Raw genomic sequence first — 22,127 nt, 5'->3', positions numbered from 1 at the left:
TCCAGTCTATGTCAGGCTGATGATCACATGGACACAACAATAATAAAACTCAGACAGCACAATTCCACTTATTTATTCTGTCAGCTGCAGAATTCTCCAGGAATAGTGTACAGATACAATGTAACATTGTACAATGGAATGATTCCTTTATTATACTGATCAATGAGTACAGGAGAATTTGGTGTTGTCAATCAAACTGGTCACTGGATGTTCAACATGGCACCTCATAGCAAAGAACTCTCTGAGGATCTGAAAAAAAAGAATTGTTGCTCTACATAAAGATGGCCTAGGCTATAAGAAGATTGCCAAGACCCTGAAACTGAGCTGCAGCACAGTGGCCAAGACCATACAGCGATTTAACAGGACAGGTTCCACTCAGAACAGGCCTCGCCATGGTCCACCAAAGAAGTTGAGTGCACGTGCTCAGCGTCATATCCAGAGGTTGTCTTTGGGAAATAGACATATGAGTGCTGCCAGCATTGCTGCAGAGGTTGAAGGGGTGGGGGGTCAGCCTGTCAGTGCTCAGACCATACGCCGCACACTGCATCAAATTGGTCTGCATGGCTGTCATCCCAGAAGGAAGCCTATTCTAAAGATGATGCACAAGAAAGCCCACAAACAGTTTGCTGAAGACAAGCAGACTAAGGACATGGATTACTGGAACCATGTCCTGTGGTCTGATGAGACCAAGATAAACTTATTTGGTTCAGATGGTGTCAGGCGTGTGTGGCAGCAACCAGGTGAGGAGTACAAAGACAATTGTGTCTTGCCTACAGTCAAGCATGGTGGTGGGAGTGTCATGGTCTGGGGCTGCATGAGTGCTGCCGGCACTGGGGAGCTACAGTTCATTGAGGGAACCATGAATGCCAACATGTACTGTGACATACTGAAGCAGAGCATGATCCCCTCCCTTCAGAGACTGGGTCGCAGGGCAGTATTCCTACATAATGACCCCAAACACCTCCAAGATGACCACTGCCTTGCTGAGGGTAAAGGTGATGGACTGGCCAAGCATGTCTCCAGACCTAAACCCTATTGAGCATCTGTGGGGCATCCTCAAATGGAAGGTGGAGGAGCGCAAGGTCTCTAACATCCACCAGCTCTGTGATGTCATCATGGAGGAGTGGAAGAGGACTCCAGTGGTAACCTGTGAAGCTCTGGTGAACTCCATGCCCAAGAGGGTTAAGACAGTGCTGGAAAATAATGGTGGCCACACAAAATATTGACACTTTGGGCCCAATTTGGACATTGTCACTTAGGGGTGTACTCACTTTTGTGAGATACTGTACAGGTACAGTCATGGCTCTCTATGATACCCCTCATGTTAGGTGATGTATAGGGGGGGGGGGGGGGTATATACAGTACAGTCATGGCTCTCTATGATACCCCTCATGTTAGGTGATGTATAGGGGGGGGGGGGGGGTATATACAGTACAGTCATGGCTCTCTATATGACACCCATCATCTCAGGTGATGTATAGGGGGGGGGGGGTATATACAGTACAGTCATGGCTCTCTCTATGACACCCCTCATGTTAGGTGATGTATAGAGGGGGGGGGTGTATATACAGTACAGTCATGACTCTATAGGACACCCCTCATGTTAGGTGATGTATATGGTGGGGGGGGGGGGGGTACCCCATACAATACAGTGGTATTTCTGTAGATGAATATCCAGCAAACTCACAAGGGGTGACAGAATGTTGTATTTTATTGGAAGTCTGATGGACATAATACACAATATTTACCATTACTCCCAAAAAAGAATTTAATCAATAAATACATTTTTAATGTGCTTGATGCGTGATTAACTGCTAAATACAGACTGTACGCCATCCTGGATCAGCAGGCGTATCGCGCACCCCTCTTAATGGACCATTCCCCAGCCATGAGCCAGTCCGGATTCCACACATAAGACAGCAGGGGGACTTCAATGTGACAAAATCATATTACCAAAAACAGCCAGTACTGGGATCATGCTAGAAGCAGCGATTTGTATACACTGAAAATGGGGGACAGTTAGTATAAATAATGCGGGGGCGGCGGTTACAAAGGGGGCGGAGTCACTCCGGTGCAGGTTTCACTTGTTTGGCTGCCTCCATCTTGGACAAAGTCTCATCCCACATGACAAACTGTTTGGAGAGGAGAAGAGTCTGGAGCAACTGGTTAAGGAGCACATCGATCAGCCTCATTCACACAATCATTATACTATACAAGCATGGACCTGCATCATTCAGAGATCACGGTTGTAGGTGAAGGACGGCTGAACGGTTGATATGAGTTACCACTGGGGGTGGGATCAAATCAGAGAAATACACTATATTACCAAACGTATTGGGACGCCTGCCTTTACACACACATGAACTTTAATGGCATCCCAGTCTTAGTCCGTAGGGTTCAATATTGAGTTGGCCCACCCTTTGCATCTATAACAGCTTCAACTCTTCTAGGAAGGCTGTCCACAAGGTTTAGGAGTGTGTCTATGGGAATGTTTGACCATTCTTCCAGAAGCGCATTTGATGAGGCCACTCGAGAAGGCCTGGCTTACAGTCTCCGCTCGAATTCATGCCAAAGGGGAACTAAGGGGCCAAGCCCAACCCCTGAAAAACAACCCCACACCATAATCCCCCTTTCACCAAATGATTCGGACCAGTGCAAAAAGCAAGGTCCATAAAGACATGGATGAGTGAGTTTGGGGTGAAGGAACTTGACTGGCCTGCACAGAGTCCTGACCTCAACCTGATAGAACACCTTTGGGATGAATTAGAGCGGAGACCAATGAGGGGAGTCCCGGACAGCTGAGACACTCCTGCAACATCACTAGATAGAGGTGGGCTCAGGTAAGCATTAGGGGGGCTGCTGCACACAGAAGGTTCCTTTTTTTTTTTTTATCTTAATGCGTAGAATGAACCTTCTGCCTTTAGAATTCCTTTCATGCTGCCCTTTGAGTATGAATAGGGAGCCCTATATTGAGCCTTAAGGTATCAAAAAAAAACAACAATGAAGAACCTACCAGCACTTTTTTTGGTCAATTAAGTGAATCACAATGCTCACAGCATTCACATGACATGTGTACAAAAATGGTACTACAAGGGCTCGTTTACACTTGCTTCAAAACATGGCTTCGGACACGCGTTATTAAAGCTCCCTGAACACCAGTCACAGCCCCTGTCCCAAAATAAAATGGTTAGCTTACAGTCCTGTTTACACCTTGCATTTGCTTTGCTTCCAAAATCATACCCTATGTCACTATAGTGGTGCTTGAAAGCGTCTTCAAAGCCTCCATAAAAGTCCATGGCAAAGCTCGCTTGAAACACCAGCAGCTTTTGAGAGGCTTTAATTCTGCTTTAGCTTCGCTTTTGAGAAATTGCAGGTATGAGATATAAACATACACAGGGCATCTGCCAAGCTTCAAAAAAGCATCACAGAAGCAAAAGAAACACATCAAAAAAGCATGTTGAAATGGTAGGTGATTTAATGTGTGTTGAAGTTAAAGCAAGTGTAAATGAGCCCTTACAGTCCCGTGTACACTTTGCATTTGCTTCGGCTTCGCTTTAAAAATGATATCCCTTGTCGCTTTAGTGGTGCTTTAAAGCCTCCATAGAAGGCTATGACAACGCTCGCTTACAGCACCTGAAGCTTTTGCTTCACTTTGTTTTGAAGAAATTGTAGGTATGAATGCAAACACAGGATAACAGCCAAGCTTCAAAAAAGCATCAGTAAAGCATAAAAAAACACATCAAAAAAGCATGTTGAAGCGGTAGGCGCTTTAATGTGTGTTGAAGTTGAAGCAGTAGGGGCTTTGATGTGTGTTGAATTGTAAATGAGCCCTTAAATCACCATCAATTGCAGGCACTGTGCTGTAACTCAGAGGCAGAGATTTTCTGAAACTTGGCAGCAGTCTGTAGCGGTCTCCTGTAACTTGGTTTCAGATCTAGCTGTCTCCTTCTACTTGAAATCAGTTAACCTTCAGGCATCTGCAACCCTCAGCATGTGCATCCGGTTGGCACACAATGCGGTTTGTGCATGTACCCACAGCCATTGGATGTAACTACAGCTCACTGGGAAAAGTTGCAAAGCCAAGCCTACCCACATCACTGATCGCATACTGGCAGCTAAGGACTTTGGAGTGTTCTGCCAAAGAAACTCACCCTCATGCCTGCAGCGGTACCCTGCCTTCCAAAAGGTACATTGTTTAGGGCTGATCTTGCATTGGAGCTGACATGAGGCCTAAAGACACATACCCTGGGGCTGATGTGGAGTCTAAGGTGCATGGATTAGGGCTGGTCTGAAGCTACAGGATTTGAGGCTGATCTGAGGTTCACAGGTCTGGAGGAGGAGTGGAGAGGCACAGAATCCAAGTTGCATGAGGTCCAGTGTGAAGTTTCCACAGTCAGTGATGATTTGGGGAGCCATGTCATCTGCTGGTGTTGGTCCACTGTGTTTTATCAAGTCCAAAGTCAGTGCAACTTTTTTTCTCTAGCAGGAAATTCTAGAGCACTTCTTGCTTCCCTCTGCTGACCAGCTTTTTGGAGATGCTGAAATCATTTTCCAGCAGGACTTGGCACCGTCCACACTGCCATAACTACCAATACCTGGTCACATGATCATGGTATCACTGTGCTTGATTGGCCAGGAAAACTCCCCTGACCTAAACCCCATAGAGAATCTGTGGGGTACTGTCAAGAACAAGATGAGAGACACCAGACCAAACAATGCAGATGAGCTGAAGGCCGCTATCAAAGCAACCTGGGCTTCCATAACACCTCAGCAGTGCCACAGGCTGATCGCCTCCATGCCACGCTGCATTGATGCAGTATTTCCTGCAAAAGGAGCCCCGACCAAGTATTGAGTGCATCCTATACCGTACATGGACAGACTTTTCACTAAGCCAATACTTCTGCATTAAAAATCTTTTTTATTTACTTATTTATTTTTTTATTGGTCTTATTCTAATTTTCTGAGATACTGAATTTGGGGTGTCACTAGCTGTAAACCATGATCATCAAAATTAAAAAAAAAGAAATGCTTGAAATATATCACTCTGTGTGTAACGCATGTGCTGTTACACCAATAAGTAAGATATAATATAATGCTTACTTATGGTAATTTCTATATATTTGGTCATTATACTGCCATCTTGAGGTTATTTTGGTTGTTGCACTTTACTTTCCTTTCTGTGTTCCCTCTTATCTCTTCCCATGTACGATGTATTTCCTGTTCCTGCTTCTTTATGCTTGTAGGGCTAGAGATTGCCACACCTGTATAGGCCAGGGGTCTTCAAACTATGGCCCTCCTGTTGTTCAGGAACTAGAATTCCCATTATGCCTAGTCATGTCTGTGAATCTCAGAGTTTTACAATGCCTCATGGGATGCGTAGTTCCACAACAGCCGGAGGGCCGTAGTTTGAGGATCCCCGGTCTAGGCCTTTATACAATCTGCTTGCATCCAGGAACACAATATCATGTTTTGACCAGCAGATAGCATCCTTCAATCATCTGCCACATTTTGTTGTCTGTTATAACTACTGCTTGCAATAAAACCTACGTAGATGGAAAGAAACAATGTCTGGTGAGTTTAGCTATCTGATAAGGATTGTTTGCGGTGATTGTATCTGCTTATACAGGCCAGGAATAGGTCTCAGAAAGGGATAAGTCACTATTTCAACAATTGGAGTCAGAATAATGCATCTATATAAAATATATGAGTTTCACTTTTTGAATTGAATTACTGAAATAAATTAACTTTTTGACGATATTCTAATTTTATGAGATGCACCTGTTTTGTGAAAAAGGTAGCTAGCCGCTGACATACCTTAGCGCTGTGGATGTAATCTTTAGGGTCCTTGCACACCTGTCAGTTCCGCTGACGGACTCCATTCTGCTCAGCGGGGGATCGATCCGCCGATCCCCAATGAGCAGGCAGATGACAGCTCAGTCTCTGCGTGCGGAGAGGGAGGTGTCAGATCCCCGCTGTCCTCTATGGGCGAATCAGATGAGAATGAACTGCCTGTCCATTCTCATCCGATCAGCCAGACGGATGGAAAAATAGGGTTTCCATCCGTCCGGATTTGACAGACAGGATTGGATGGCAGTGGGTGTCAGCGGAGAGGTCTTCGCTGACATCCGCTGCCCCCTAGGGATGCATGGAGGATTCGATCAGGTACGCCTGAAAAACTGACAGGCGGATCTGATCGGATCGTTTGTGTGAAAGGGGCCTTAGTCGATTGTAAAAGAAAGCGGTTGAAAAAAAAAATAAAAAAAAATTGTCATTTACAATCTCTTGTAATACAGCAGCAGACTCCAACACTCTCCTGTACCATGGCTGCTCTCAAGCGACAGTAGAATTGTGACTGTAAATGGTGTGTGTCAGGGTGCAAGCAACCTCCAGAAGCAGACCCATGCCTGTCCCTGCTATACACAGCCCACACGCCTGCAGTCTCCATACAAAGGATACCAGCTGGTTATAATCCTCCAGCAGCTTCTTGGTCTCAGCAGAGATCTCATCACACTGGTCCTAGAGAGGAAGAAACAGGTAAAATCAGAATGAAGCAAATGAAAGCCGGTCACCGGTGCGTGCAACATCTACAAGGGTTGCTAATAATTACAGAGCTGCGTAACCACCGGGCCTATAGTCGCTGACATGACACCGACAATGAGCACTGCCCAGCCTGAGACATATTGGCTCCTTCAAGACCAACTCCAGTCAGAACTCTTTTGTTTCAGTTTTTAACAGAACTACACGTCCCATGAACCTTTGCTTGTGTGTCCTACTATGTCAGCTGGTGGGTGAAGCAGAGGTCTTGCATGTGCGCATCTGGGAACACAATGGCCTCCTGTCCCTGGTTGAGAGCACTCCATATGCTTGGAATCCTCTTAACCACTTTACGACTAGCCGCCGCAGATGTACTGCGGCAGTCTGGATCGTACAGGCAAAGTGCCGTACATGTAAGGCGCTAGCCTGGGAGGAGCTAGGGGGCGATTGCTCCGGCCCCTGCTTGTCAGTCGGGGAGCCAGTGCGGCCGGCCAACCGCGATCTCCCACCGCTGACAGAGAAGGACAGACGGCTGATGTAAACACAGCCGTCCGTACTTCTCCCTGAAGTGATCACAGCTGTCATGTGATCCTGCTATATAGGATCACATGTCTCTGTGATGACTTCACAAGCCATGCCCCCCCATAGTTAGAATTACGCCCCTAGGGACACATTTAACCCCTTCATCACCAACAGGGTTAACCCCTTCCCTGCCAGTGTCATTATTACAGTAACTGCATATGTATAGCACTGATTACTGTAGTAATGTCACCGGTCCCCCCCAAAAGTGTCAAAAATGTCAGTTAGGGGTCCGATCTGTCCGCCACAATGTCGCAGTCCCGCAAAAAAAAAAAAAAAAAAAAAAAACAATCGCAGATCGTCGCCATTACTCGTAAAAAAAAAAAAATAAAACAATAAAAAATGACAAATCTTTCCTGTAGATAGTAAACACGATAACTTTTGTGCAAACCAATCAAAATGCGCTTATTGCAATTTTTTTTACCATAAATATTTAGCAGAAAACAAATTGGCCAAAAATGTTAAAAAATTTTGATTTTTACTTTTTTTTGAGAATTTCAAATAAAAGAATGTGAAAAATATTGTGTTTTTTTTTTTTTCAAAATTGTCGCTCTTTTTTTGTTTATAGCGCAAAAAAAGAAAAAAAATTGCACAGGTGATCAAATACCACCAAAAGAAAGGTCTATTCGTGGGAATAAAAGGACGTCAATTTCGTTTGGGTACAGCGTCGCACGACCGCGCAATTGTCCGTTAAAGTCACGGAGTGCCGAATCGCAAAATAGGGCCTGGTCATTGAGCAGCCAAATCCTCCGGTCTGAAAGTGGTTAAATAAAGTATGCTAAAATGTTGTAAACTTTAGCTGTGGAATCTGCTGATCAGTTGATTATACTCACAGTGGTGGTGATCCTTGGCACCCCAGATGTTTTAGAAACTACATTTCCCATGATGCTCAACTACACTGCAGTGTAGTTGAGCATCATGGGAAATGTAGTTCCAAAACATCTGGGGTGCCAAGGTTCACCATCACTGCGTATATTACAACGGAATCAAGCAAGTGATCAGCAGATCGCACAACTAAAAGTCACCAGCACCCAGTTCCAATTTTCGGGGTGGCTACACTCAATTGTAGGGTGTATATGGAAGCCCCGCCCAAAATTGTAGGGTGTATATGGAGCCCCACCCAAAATTGTAGGGTGTATATGGAACCCCACCCAAAATTGTAGGGTGTATATGGAACCCCACCCAAAATTGTAGGGTGTATATGGAGCCCCACCCAAAATTGTAGGGTGTATATGGAGCCCCACTAAAAAATTGTAGGGTGTATATGGAACCCCACCCAAAATTGTAGGGTGTATATGGAGCCCCACCCAAAATTGTAGGGTGTATATGGAGCCCCACCCAAAATTGTAGGGTGTATATGGAGCCCCACCCAAAATTGTAGGGTGTATATGGAGCTCCACCCAAAATTGTAGGGTGTATATGGAGCCCCACCCAAAATTGTAGGGTGTATATGGAGCCCCACCCAAAATTGTAGGGTGTATATGGAGCCCCACCCAAAATTGTAGGGTGTATATGGAGCCCCACCCAAAATTGTAGGGTGTATATGGAACCCACCCAAAATTGTAGGGTGTATATGGAGCCCCACCCAAAATTGTAGGGTGTATATGGAACCCCACCCAAAATTGTAGGGTGTATATGGAACCCACCCAAAATTGTAGGGTGTATATGGAACCCACCCAAAATTGTAGGGTGTATATGGAACCCACCCAAAATTGTAGGGTGTATATGGAGCCCCACCCAAAATTGTAGGGTGTATATGGAGCCCCACCCAAAAACTCGAAGTGCGTTTCAGAAATTCTTAACCTTGTTACTGGTCTTCATAAATAGGAAGACTGGGCCTATACACTGCATTCGGAAAGTATTCACAGCGCTTCACTTTTTCCACATTTTGTTATGTTACAGCCTTATTCAAAATGGATTAAATTCATTATTTTTTTTTCAAAATTCTACAAACAATCCCCCATAATGCAAACGTGAAAGAAGTTTGTTTGAAATCTTTGAAATTTGATTTAAAAAAAAAAAAAAAATCCCATGTATTCACAGCCTTTGCCATGACATTCAAAATTGAGCTCAGGTGCACCCAGTTTCCACCAATCATCCTTGGGACCCAATGAGCACAGTGGCCTCCAGTTTGGAACCACCAGGACTCTTCATGTGTACATAAGTATTTACACCCTTTTCCCAATACTTTGGTGAAGCACCTTTGCCACCAATTACAAGCTTGGGGGTTCTAAGGAATTTTCTAGCAAAAAAACAAACTGATTTTAACTTGTAAACAAGTGTCAGAAAAAGGCCCAGTCCAGAAGTGGTTAACCACTTGCCGACCGCTCACGTTGCTGCTACTGCAGCAGAGCGGCTCGGATGGGTCCAGCGACGTAGACCTACGTCGCTGGATTCCTCCCCCTCTCTTGGCAGCGCACGCGCGCCGCCGGAGGCTCGCTCCCGCTGTATTCAGACACAGCGGGAGTCGGGCCAGGGGAGGAGATGCGGTGATCACCGCCACTCTTCCCCGATCATCGGCGAAAGAGTGAGGAGATCCGCCCACTTGTGTAAACAAAGCAGGCGGATCTTCTCTGTGACAGGCAGGGACAGATCACAGGATTCAGCATAGCTGAACCTGCGATCTGTGTCTGTGTCACTCAATCCCCTCCCCCCACACACGTCAGTAAGCATGAGGCATACATTAACCCCTTGATCACCAACAGTGTTAACCCCTTCCCTGCCAGTGTCATTATTACAGTAACAGTGCATATTTATAGCACTGATTACTGTAGTAATGTCACTGGTACCCCCAAAAGTGTCAAAAATGTCAGTTAGGGGTCCGATCTGTCCGCCGCAATGTCGCAGTCCCGCAAAAAAAAAAAAAAAAAAGAGAAGAAGATCGCCGCCATTACTAGTAAAAAAAAAAACAAACAATAAAAATGACATAAATCTTTCCAGTAGTTAGTAAACGCAATAACTTTGCGCAAACCAATCAAAATACGCTTATTGTGATTTTTTTTTTTACCAAAAATATGTAGCAGAAAACAAATTGGCCTAAAATGTTAAAAAAATTTGATTTCTAAATTTTTTTGGGGAATGTTATATATCAGAATGTGAAAAATACTGTTTTTTTTTTTCCGAAATTGTCGCTCTTTTATTCAAAAATTAAAAAATCGCACAGGTGATCAAATACCACCAAAAGAAAGCTCTATTTGTAAGGGAAAAAAAGGACATCAATTTAATTTGGGTACAGCGTCGCACGACCGCAATTGTCCGCTAAAGTAACGCAGTGCCGAATTGCAAAATATGGCCTGGTCAGGAATGGGGTAAAAATCTTCCGGTCTTAAAGCGGTTAAAAATACGCTCATTGAGAATTTTTTTTGTCAAAGACATGTAGCTAAATACATTTTGGCCTAAATATATGACAAAAATTGAATATATTGGATATTTTTTAACTGTCAAAGTAGAAAATGACAATTTTTTTTCACAAAATTTCCGCTCTTTTTTTATTATTAATCACAAAAAATGAAAATTGCACAGATGATCAAATACCACCAAAAGAAAGCTCTGTTTGTGGGGAAAAAAAGGACGTAAATTTCGTTTGGGTACGGCGTCCCACAACCGCGCAATTGTCAGTTAAAGTCGCACAGTTTCAAATCGCAAAAAGTGGCCTGGACGTAAAGCAGGAAAATCCTCCGGTGGTAAAGTGGTTAATGACACCCACAATCTCGGTTACAGGTCGGGATGGCAATAAACGGACACAATTATTTATTCTTCCTCAGTTTGTAGCTGGAGTTGGATGTAGAGAGTCTGTTCGGGTCTCAGTGATAATTCCCGGTTACAGAAAATAAAGAAATGTATTCGATTGCAGGGAATACTGCATGTGTATGTAATGTAATCACATGTGAACACGCCCCCCCCCCATACTATATTACCCAATCACAGACATGACAGACCTGTTGCTGGATGTGGAGCTGGGACAGGGACTGTAACTTGGAGACCTGAGCTGGAACCCCTGGAGGAAGAAATACAAAAATATACGATGGATTTCTACATCTTACATTGTAATGTATGCATAGAATACATTCCCTTGTAACCCCTCCCTCCCACTTCCCTTCCAATCAGGGATGCCTCTTTTGCATCCCTGTGCTGTGATTAGTAGGGGAATTTCCACTGCTCTATTCTGGGTACTGAGAATGAGGTGGGAGGGACTGGCAGGCTCCTATAAATGTCACAGCGCCTTGCCTTTAGCGTCATATTAAAGAACAGATTCCTGGCGTTCCTTTAGATGTGCATGCTTCTCTCTGCTCACCACTGGGTACTGCAGAGTTCAGCTGTGCAATCAGCTGATCAGTTGCTCGATTATATACTATTAGAGCAGTGGTCTCCAAACTGCAGCCCATGGGCCGGATGTGGCCCTTTATTTGCCGTTATCTGGCCCTCAGGGCACTATTCCTCCCACTGATACCAATGATGAGGCACTATTCCTCCCACTGATACCAATGATGGGGCACTATTCCTCCCACTGATACCAATGATGGGGCACTATTCCTCCCACTGATACCAATGATGAGGCACTATTCCTCCCACTGATACCAATGATGAGGCACTATTCCTCCCACTGACACCAATGATGGGGCACTATTCCTCTCACTGATACCAATGATGGGGCACTATTCCTCCCACTGACACCAATGATGGGGCACTATTCCTCCCACTGATACCAATGATGGGGCACTATTCCTCCCACTGACACCAATGATGGGGCACTAATCCTCCCACTGACACCAATGATGGGGCACTAATCCTCCCACTGACACCAATGATGGGGCACTAATCCTCCCACTGACACCAATGATGGGGCACTAATCCTCCCACTGACACCAATGATGGGGCACTAATCCTCCCACTGACACCAATGATGGGACACTATTCCTCCCACTGACACCAATGATGGGGCACTATTCCTCCCACTGACACCAATGATGGGGCACTATTCCTCCCACTGACACCAATGATGGGGCACTATTCCTCCCACTGACACCAATGATGGGGCACTATTCCTCCCACTGACACCAATGATGGGGCACTATTCCTCTCACTGATACCAATGATGGGGCACTATTCCTCCCACTGACACCAATGATGGGGCACTATTCCTCCCACTGATACCAATGATGGGGCACTATTCCTCCCACTGTCACCAATGATGGGGCACTATTCCTCCCACTGATACCAATGATGGGGCACTATTCCTTCCACTGACACCAATGATGGGGCACTATTCCTCCCACTGACACCAATGATGGGGCACTATTCCTTCCACTGACACCAATGATGGGGCACTATTCCTCCCACTGACACCAATGATGGGGAACTGTTCCTCCTGCAGTCCGAGGGGCAGTAAACTGGCCCTTTATTTCAAAGTTTTGGAGAGCCCTGTTTCAGAGTATAATCAAGCAAGTGACCAGAAGATTGCACTGTTTGCAACACTTTATCATGCATGTTTAAAAAGGATGTGTTTTTTTTTAATATAATGCTTTAAAGCCCCGAATATCATGCCCACATGATGAAAAGCAAAAAATGATTGATGGCAGAGAAAGTTAAATCGCTAAGTGGGATCAGAAGGAGAGAGGACTGATGATGATTGAAGCCGCTGAGGCGTTATATTGCGGAGATGAAAGTTTGCAGGCAATGGCGCTCAGAGGTCACGCCCTCCAAATGTATGCGGAGGCCACAATTTCCTTGTATTTGGGGGTCGCACGCTCCCCTGTATTTGCCAGTCAGTTATAGTAACAGGCTCCAATGGAGAGTGAAGGCTGAGTAGGGCGATGCTAACCCGTTGGGAGTGAATGGGCCGTCAATAGAAAACTCTCACTCTGGTCTGAACGGTCAGGTCATAGTGGGATGGCTGGGGGCTGTCCGCGGGGGCCGCAGCTTACCTTTGATGTACTCACTGTCCAGGAATGGCTGCAGGGAATGGAGCTGCTCCAGCAGGGCGGCCTGGGACAGAATATACGACTCCTCTGGAGGGAGAAAACACAGAGAGAGTCACACCCTGAACAGCACGGCTTCATACATCACCCCGTCCATCTACTACTGGCAACACAAGACCTCCCTGACACGCAGCAGGTCACTGATCAGAAGTCACTCACGTCTGTCAGTGTGCAGAATAACCACTTGCTGCCCCACCACACCACAAAACTACCACACCACACCAACTACCACACCACACCAACTACCACACCAACTACCACACCACCCACCACCCCAACCACCACAACACCCACAAAACCACCTACTACACCAACTACCACACCACCCACCACACCAACTACCACACCACCCACCACACCACCCACCACACCACCCACCACACCACCCACCACACCACCCACCACACTAACTACCACACTAACTACCACACCAGCCACCACACCACCCACCACACCAACTACCACACCAACTACCACACCAACTACCACACCACCCCACCCACCACACCAACTACCACACCAACTACCACACCACACCAACTACCACACCACAACACCCACCACACCAACTACCACACCAGTGCATTTACTGCGAGCGGGCGGCAGCAGCAGGTGGCTCAGCGATGTACTGCTATGTTGCTGAGCATATGCACACTGACACTCCCCCCTGGGGTGCGCAGCGGTACAATCCTGGAATCACGGTGCTCAGCACCTGGCTACTGTGAGCGGCCAGGTTATCATGTGATAGCTATGATTGGGTATAGTGATCACATGGTTAAAATGTAAACAAAACAGTCATAAATGGCTTCCATTCATGACTATTTTGTTTACAATAGTGATGCTGTGATTGGCCCACAGTTATCACATGGTACCAGGGCCCATGACAACACCCTGTACCATATGTTTAGCTGTACCCAGAGATCACAAGCTTTCATCAATGAAAGCCACTCATGACAACTAAAATTATTGTTCAGAACAGTGATCATTGCTGTTATAAGCAATAATAGAGTAAAGGAACAAAAACTCCCAGATTAACCCCCCCCCCCAGAGTAGTGCAGTGTCACTATGATGACACTGAACTACTCCGATGATGGGATGAAAAAAAAAAAAAAAAAAACATCTTAAAAAAAGGAAAAATTGAATAAAACAAATATTATTTATTTTTACATACTGTCAGCGTTTCTGATCACCGCCAATACAACCATATGGCAAGGTTATACTGCATTGGTGATAATATGTAAAAAAAAAAAAAAAAGTGACACTGAACTACTCCCATGACAGGACGTAAAAAAAAAAAAAAAGAAGGTTTAAATAATTTAATAAAATATTATTTTTATATAATGTCACCAGTCAGTGTTTCTGATCACTGCCACACCAGCCATATGACGGAGTTGTATTGCACTGGTGACAATATGTAATAAAAAATTATATATAAGTGACACTGAACTACTTTGATGACAGGATGTAAAAAAAGAGGAAATAAAAAATAAAAAAATTAAAGTTAAAAAAAGTGAATAAAATATTATTATATAGGATTTATATAGCGCCAACAGTTTACGCAGTGCTTTATAACATGAGGGTAGACCGTACAAATACAATACACATTAATACGGGAGGAATCAGAGGGAGATTACAATCTAGGAGGAAGGGTGAAGAGATAGAGGAGGTAATAACTGAGGGGGGGGTGAGATGATGGAGATACTAAGTGTACAGTTGTTAGGTGTGGGCAGGATAGAAGAGATGTGTTTTCAGGGATCATCTAAAAGTGGACAAAGTAGGAGACAGTCGGACAGATTGGGGTAGAGCATTCCAGAGGATGGGAGAAGCATGAGAGAAGTCCTGGGCGGCGAGCATGGGAAGAGGTGACGAGGGAGCTAAAGAACAGGAGGTCTTGGGAAGAGCGAAGAGAGAGATTAGGTTGGTATTTTGAGACCAGGTTACTGATGTAGCTGGGGGTGAAGTTGTGGATGACTTTGTAAGTTGATGTTAGTATCTTGAATTTAATTCGTTGGTTGAGTGTCAGCCAATGAAGGGATTGGCAGAGAGGGGTAGCAGACCCTGAGTGGCTTATAATGTAGATAAATCTGGCAGTAGCATTCATGATGGATTGAAGGGGGGAAAGCCTACATAAAAGGTAAGCCAATGAGAATGGAGTGGCAGTAGTCAAGGCAAGAGATGACCAGGGAGTGGATTAGAAGCTTTGTGGTGTTGTTGGTTAGGAAGGGACGTATCTTGGAGATGTTGCGGAGGTTGAGTCGGCAAGCTTTGGACAGTGACTGGATGTGTGGCTGAAAGGAGAGTTCAGAGTCTAGGATTACACCTAGGACCTTGGCATGGGTGGATGGGTTGATAGTTGAGCCATTGATTTTGACAGAGAAATGAGGGGAAGAGGAACGTGGGGGAGGAAATATGAAGAGCTCGGTTTTGGATAGGTTGAGTTTGAGGACGAAATATGAAGAGCTCGGTTTTGGATAGGGTGAGTTTGAGGACGAAATATGAAGAGCTCGGTTTTGGATAGGTTGAGTTTGAGGACGAAATATGAAGAGCTCGGTTTTGGATAGGTTGAGTTTGAGGAAGTGATGTGACATCCAGGCTGATATGTCTGTTAGTAAGTTGGTGATGCGTAAGGAGACTGATTAAGTGAGCTGAGGGGTGGAGAGATAGATTTGGGTGTCGTCAATGTAGAGATGACATTGAAAGCCATGGGCAATCAGCTGACCCAGGGAGGAGGTGTAGTACAGAACAGTATCTGTTGGTTCTAGCTCTTAGTAGGTTTTTTGTTAAGGGCGGTAAGATTGTGGAACTCTCTTCCACAATTGATGGTAACTGCGGGCAGTATGGCTACTTTTTAAAAGACTTTTGGACGTACATCTCAAAGATCACAACATTCAGGGATATGGGAAATGAATATGTCACTGACACACACACCTACACAGGTTGAACTGGATGGAGTGTTGTCTTTATTCAACCTCAACTACTATGAGGAGAGCAGTTTCCATGGAGTGTTAAAGGCCAAATCCAGACTGAAGGGGATGAAGAAGTTTGTTCCTAGTCAAATGGTCACTCAATCGGTTGTAGGCCAGTCTTTCAAGGAGTTTGGAGGAGAAAGGGAGTGAGGAGATGGGATGGGGGGGGGGGGGGTGGTAGGTTAATAGGTTAAGATTGGTGGGGTGCAGTGAGGGGCTTTTTAAAGGATAGGGGTGACTAGCGCACGTTTTAGAGAGTTGGGGGGAAGATGCCAGAAGAGAGGGAGAGGTTGAAAATGTAGAGTGTAGAATACAGTCGGAGGGTGAGTGTAACATTTGTGAGGGAGCGGGATCCAGAGGGTGGGTGGTTAGATGGGTGTTAGACAAAAAGTTGAGCAACCTAATTAATACTAGCAGGGTTGAATGAGGGTAATAATGAATGCACCCGCGAAAAAACCCACAGAAAAAAGGGGGAGGGGTGTTGAGTAAGGGAGATTTCTGCGCATTGGAGATCTCCTCATATATTTTTTACATGCTGTAACCAGCCAATATCCCTGATCACCGCCACACCAGATATTTGATGACACTGCACTGCACTGGTGACAGTATGAAAAAAACAAAAACAAAACAAAGTTTTATTTATTTCTTCATTTTCAAAAAAATTGTGACAATAAAAATTACATATCACCATGCCCCTTACTAAATACCTTGGACTGTCTACTTTCCAAAAAGGGGTCAATTTTGGGGGTATTTGTACTGTCCTGGCATTTTAGGGCCTCAAGAAATGAGATAGGCCGTCAGTACATCTGGTGTGATCAATTTTCATATATATAGTTTGTAGACACTATAACTTTCACAGTGCCAATCAGTGCAGCCCATCAGTGCCACCTCATCAGTGCACATCAATGAAGGAGAAAAATTACCTGTTTGCAAAATCTTTATAACAAAACTTTAAAAACTGTTTTTTTTTGTTTGTTCAGCAAAAAAGAAAACAAAAAAACCCAGTAGTGATTAAATAGCACCAAAAGAAAGCTCTATTAGTTTGAAAAAAAATGATAAAAATGTAATTTGGGTACAGTGTTGCATGACCGCGCAATTGTCAAAGTGTGACAGTGCTGAAAGCTGAGAATTGGCCTGGGCAGGAAGGGGGGGTTTAAGTGCCCAGTAGGCAAATGGTTATACACACACACTATATATATATATACATATATACACACACACACTTTTTTTTTTTATTATTAACCATTTGAAATAATACTGTGATTACCCCTCCTCCCCTGTCATGGATTACTCCTGGGTACTGCTGCAGGTACTGCTGGTGGGTACTGCAGGCTGGCACTGCTGTGGGTACAACTGTGGGTACTGCTGACTGGCGTGTAATGCTGTGGGTACTGCTGGCCGGTGGGTACTGCTGCGAGTACTGCTGGCCGGTGGGTACTGCTGCGAGTACTGCTGGCCGGTGGGTACTGCTGGCTTTCAACTACTGCTGGGGGTACTGCTGGCTGGCGGGTACTACTGCGGGTACTGCTGGTGAAGAGTGAATGTGAGGAGCGGCGCAGAGCCAATGCTTTCTGTAGCTCTGGTCTCCTCTCACAAGCGGAGTGCATTTGATATCACTCTGCCTGTGACAGAACAGAGCTGGAACTATACAGGAAGCATCGGCTCCGTTCTAACAGACGGGATATCACCCGGGTGTCAGGCAGCTGTAGCCCTCATGCCAGAGACTTGGGACATTTGGCTATGTGTCATACCCAGAGACATAATGCTTAACCCACTGCACTGAGAACCGTGAAAATTGGGGATTTGAGTCGAGATCGTGATTATCATCTGATTAATCAGCCAGCTCTTCTAGTGGCTGTTGAACAAAACAACGTATAGGAGTGTCATTTCCTGCAATAGCGACACTTTGCCGCAGTTTATATACGGTGGCTGGTCAACCAATTTATGAACTGTTAGAAATACCCTGGATTCTTTCATACTTTTTTTTCGCGGCACTTCCTTCTATACTCCCACAGGGTGGAGTTACATTCGGGTGTCCATTGAGGGAAGACGCCTCGTCTGATTGTACATTCCCCTTTACATCTACCAACAGCTGTGCAGTGTAAGGGCTGCACATTGATTGGACAGATCCGGGGGGTCTTTGTATTATATACAGTATTTCTGGCAAATGTAAAAGCGGATTATACAAAGATTGTATGGTCAGATTGTAATGTGTATGGTGACCCTATCACTGGGGCACACAGATGTACCTGAAGTGGGGGGGGGGGGGGTCTCACCTGCCAGGATGTATTCCAGTTTCATGACGTCGGGAACGGCCACTCGATCAATGTAATGAGGATCGAGATATTTAATCAGATCATCAACTGAAAACACACAAAAGGAGAGAAATAATATCATTAATGAGAGCAAAGGAATACCCAACACACAGATCTATCCCGGGGTGGGGGGGGGGTCCACACAGATATATCCCAGGGGGGGTCCACACAGATATATCCCAGGGGGGGTCCACACAGATATATCCCAGGGGGGGTCCACACAGATATATCCCAGGGGGGGGGGGGGTCCACACAGATATATCCCAGGGGGGGGGGTCCACACAGATATATCCCAGGGGGGGGGGGTCCACACAGATATATCCCAGGGGGGGTCCACACAGATATATCCCAGGGGGGGTCCACACAGATATATCCCAGGGGGGGTCCACACAGATATATCCCAGGGGGGGTCCACACAGATATATCCCAGGGGGGGTCCACACAGATATATCCCAGGGGGGGTCCACACAGATATATCCCAGGGGGGGGGGGGGTCCACACAGATATATCCCAGGGGGGGGGGGTCCACACAGATATATCCCAGGGGGGGGGGGTCCACACAGATATATCCCAGGGGGGGTCCACACAGATATATCCCAGGGGGGGTCCACACAGATATATCCCAGGGGGGGTCCACACAGATATATCCCAGGGGGTCCAACTTAAGCTAGAGATATTAGGAAATAAGAGCCATGAAAAAACAGGAGGAATGTGAAACATTGTTTATAAACATTGATCAGACGGGAGATAGAGAGATACAAAGTAACATTGTTTATAAACATTGATCAGACAGGAGATAGAGAGATACAAAGTATAAACATTGATCTGAGGAGATATCAAGGAACAATGTAACTCCCTGTGCTGTGATTGGCTCTCTGGATTTCTGGCAGGATCGCTTATTGAATGGATATAAGAAATTGCCTCCACTGATATAAATGGAAGGAAATGTTTGGACCTACAGAGACACTGCATGTATGACCGGCTGCCACAGGGCAGCATCGGGAGATGGGCACAAGCACAACATGAGGAGTGAGACCACCCAGAGGTGGGCGGAGCAGAGGTGGGATGTGGTAGGGATTGTGGGCGGAGCAGAGGTGGGATGTGGCAGTGATTGGTGGGGACACTCACTCTTCTTGTACAGGGTCTTCACTCGCTCCCTCTTCCCAGCGAGGTTCCCCAGAGACAACTGAACCTTCAACAAGCCGTCCGCAACCTGCAGGAGGAGAGAGATCAGAGGAGGACACCACATCACGGGGGGGGGGGGACATCCTAGAGCAGGGACAACCATTTGGGAAAGTGTGATCACAGGAGGGGGGAGAGGACATCATAGAACAATGGGGGCCATGTCTGGGAGGGGGGGGCGACTAGAGGGGAGCATGATGATGAAAATGATGGGGGGGGGGGTGTGATCACAGGAGGGGCAATAATAGCATGGAGGGGACCCGGGGGAAAGGACATCATAGAACAGTGGGGGCCATGTCTAGAAGGGAGCAAAATGATGAAAATGGTGGGGGGGGGGGGGGAGTGTTGTGATTGGATCACAGGAGGGGCAATTATAGTATGGAGGGGACCCGGGGGGAAATGTGATCACAGGAGGGGGGGAGAGGTCATCCTATAAACAAAAGAACCATGGGGGGGGGGGGGATGTGATCACAGGAGGGGGAAGGGAACTCTTAGAGCACTGGGGGGCCATTGGGGGGGAATCATAGAAACAGAGGGGACTATTGGGGGGGAATCATAGAACAGAGGGGGGGGGCTAATGGGGGAGGAGAATCATAGGAAAGAGGGGACTTGGGGGGGGGGAATCATAGCACAGAGGGGGCTATTGGGGGGGGGGGGCTTGGTATGATCACAAGAAAGGGGAGGGGGTGGGAATCATAGAACAGGTGGAACCATTTGTAAGAGGGGGGGAGGAGGGAATCATGGAACAGGAGGGACCATTTGGAAGGGGGAGAGGGGATCGTGTAAGGGGGGGGTGGGGGGTTATAGAACAGAAGGGACCATTTGGTAGGGGGGGAGTGAGGTGTGATCATATGGGGGGGGGGGTCATAGAACAGAATGGACCATTTGGAAGGAGGGGGGACCATTGGGGAGTGACGTGTGATCATATTTGGGGGGGGGGGTCATAGAACAGAAGGGACCATTTGGAAGGAAGAGGGGGGGCATTAGGGAGTGAGGTGTGATCATATTGGGGGGGGGGGGGTTATAGAGCAGAAGGGACCATTCCGGGGTGGAGGGCCTTGGTATGATCACAGGAAGGGGGGGGGGGGTGCGTAGAACAGGTGGGACAATTTGGAAGGGGGGGGGGTAAGAATTCACAGAACAGAGGGGACCATTGGGGAGGGGGATCATAGAGCAGGAGGGACCATTCTGGGTATGGGGGGAGGTGTGATCATATTTGGGGGGGTCCTAGAACAGAAGGGACCATTTGGAAGAAGGGGGGGGGGAGCATTGGGGAGTGAGGTGTGATCATATGGGGGGAGGTGTGATCATATTTGGGGGGGGGGGTCATAGAACAGAAGGGACCATTTGGAAGGAAGAGGGGGGGCATTAGGGAGTGAGGTGTGATCATATTGGGGGAGGGCCTTGGCATGATTACAAGAAGGATGGGGGGGGGGGGGTCGTAGAACAGGTGGGAAAATTTGGAAGGGGGGGTAAGAATTCACAGAACAGAGGGGACCATTTTCGGGGGGGGGGGGGATTAACAGAAAAGAGGGGACCACTGGGTAGTGAAGTGTGATCATATGGGGGGGATCATAGAACAGAACAGAGAGGACCCTGGGGCGGGGTTGTCATGGTGACAGAGATAAGAGGAGGGGGCGGTGACATTGGAGGTGTCACACATCACCTTCCTGGCCGGCACTCGGCTCTCCCCGTACAGCCGCCTCTCCACCTCCTCCAACCGGCACTGCAATTCCCGGAGCTCCGCCATCACCGTCTGATGCACTGATTTCGCGTCATCACGCGGCGACCCCACCCTGCGTTCCACCGACCGGACGTGACGACACAAGGCGGGGCTGGTGGTCTGCCGAACATTGGCTCCTCCCACTATACTCGGCTCTTTACGCTGCACTGGTGGTTGTAGCTGGCATGTGGGCGGGGCCTTTGAGGAACACACCCCCTGACAGGTCTGATCAGTATGTGTGTCCCCTGCTGGAGGATAATCCCCTCACTTCCTGCACAGGTGACACATTTTAGGGGGAAAAAAATCTATCTTTCTGATCTTTACAGAAAGTAACATGGGGAACAAATCTCATTGTTTTATTTTTGAAAGAAGTGGTGGAAGATTAAAACTGTGTCAGAATGTGTTCCATTATAGATGTTTCCCTTCACTCCCTGTCCCTGGGACACACCAGAAAAAATCTCTCTGAAATGAAAGGAAGTGCTATCTTAGCAGGTGTCCCCATTGGAAGATTCCCCGCCTATTCCTGCTCTGGTGACAACTGAACACTTTGAAAGGAAAGATTCAGGGACACGGACAGCCATAAACACCTGACAGGGGGTCTCCTCCCTCATCGCTCCACAGCCAAAAAAAGGAAACATCCGGGCTTTCCATACATTGTAAATTTACACTTGTAAAAAATTTACATATAACCCCCAAACATTATACGTTTTTTTTTTTTGTTTTTTTTATCAGAGACCCTAAAGAATAAAATGGAGATCGTTGCAGTTTTTTTTTATGTCACACGATATTTGCACAGCAGTTTTTCAAATGCAATTTTTGTGGAAAAAAACATTTAGCCCAATTTTTTTCC

General features: G+C 46.4%; 1 protein-coding gene across 1 annotated transcript; it reads right to left on the bottom strand.

Moving 5' to 3' along the window:
• Positions 1–1,862: 1,862 nt before the first annotated feature.
• DCTN3 (dynactin subunit 3) lies at positions 1,863–21,373 on the bottom strand. Its single transcript, XM_082243032.1, has 7 exons — positions 21,221–21,373; positions 19,501–19,585; positions 18,334–18,420; positions 13,038–13,121; positions 11,052–11,110; positions 6,457–6,516; positions 1,863–2,153 (listed from the first exon to the last, which is right to left on the bottom strand). The coding sequence occupies exons 1-7, from the start codon at positions 21,302–21,304 to the stop codon at positions 2,064–2,066; spliced, it is 549 nt and encodes a 182-aa protein (XP_082099158.1). The 5' UTR covers positions 21,305–21,373; the 3' UTR covers positions 1,863–2,063.
• Between the last annotated feature and the right edge of the window lie 754 nt (positions 21,374–22,127).

The sequence above is a fragment of the Pelophylax lessonae genome (assembly GCF_965119305.1).
Source record: "Pelophylax lessonae genome assembly, chromosome: 1".
In the NCBI taxonomy this organism is placed as follows: Eukaryota; Metazoa; Chordata; class Amphibia; order Anura; family Ranidae; genus Pelophylax; species Pelophylax lessonae.
The sequence above is the reverse complement of the archived record's forward strand: the minus strand, read 5'-3'. Positions and strand labels throughout refer to the sequence as shown.

Coding starts and splice junctions, on each gene's coding strand:
- DCTN3 (XM_082243032.1), bottom strand. CDS start 21,304: ATGGCGGAGCTCCGGGAATTGCAGTGCCGGTTGGAGGAGGTGGAGAGG. Junction 6,517..11,051: donor AGCTCCACATCCAGCAACAG/GTCTGTCATGTC, acceptor CTTCCTCTCTAG/GACCAGTGTGATGAGATCTC. Junction 2,154..6,456: donor TGGAGGATTATAACCAGCTG/GTATCCTTTGTA, acceptor CAGTTGCTCCAG/ACTCTTCTCCTCTCCAAACA.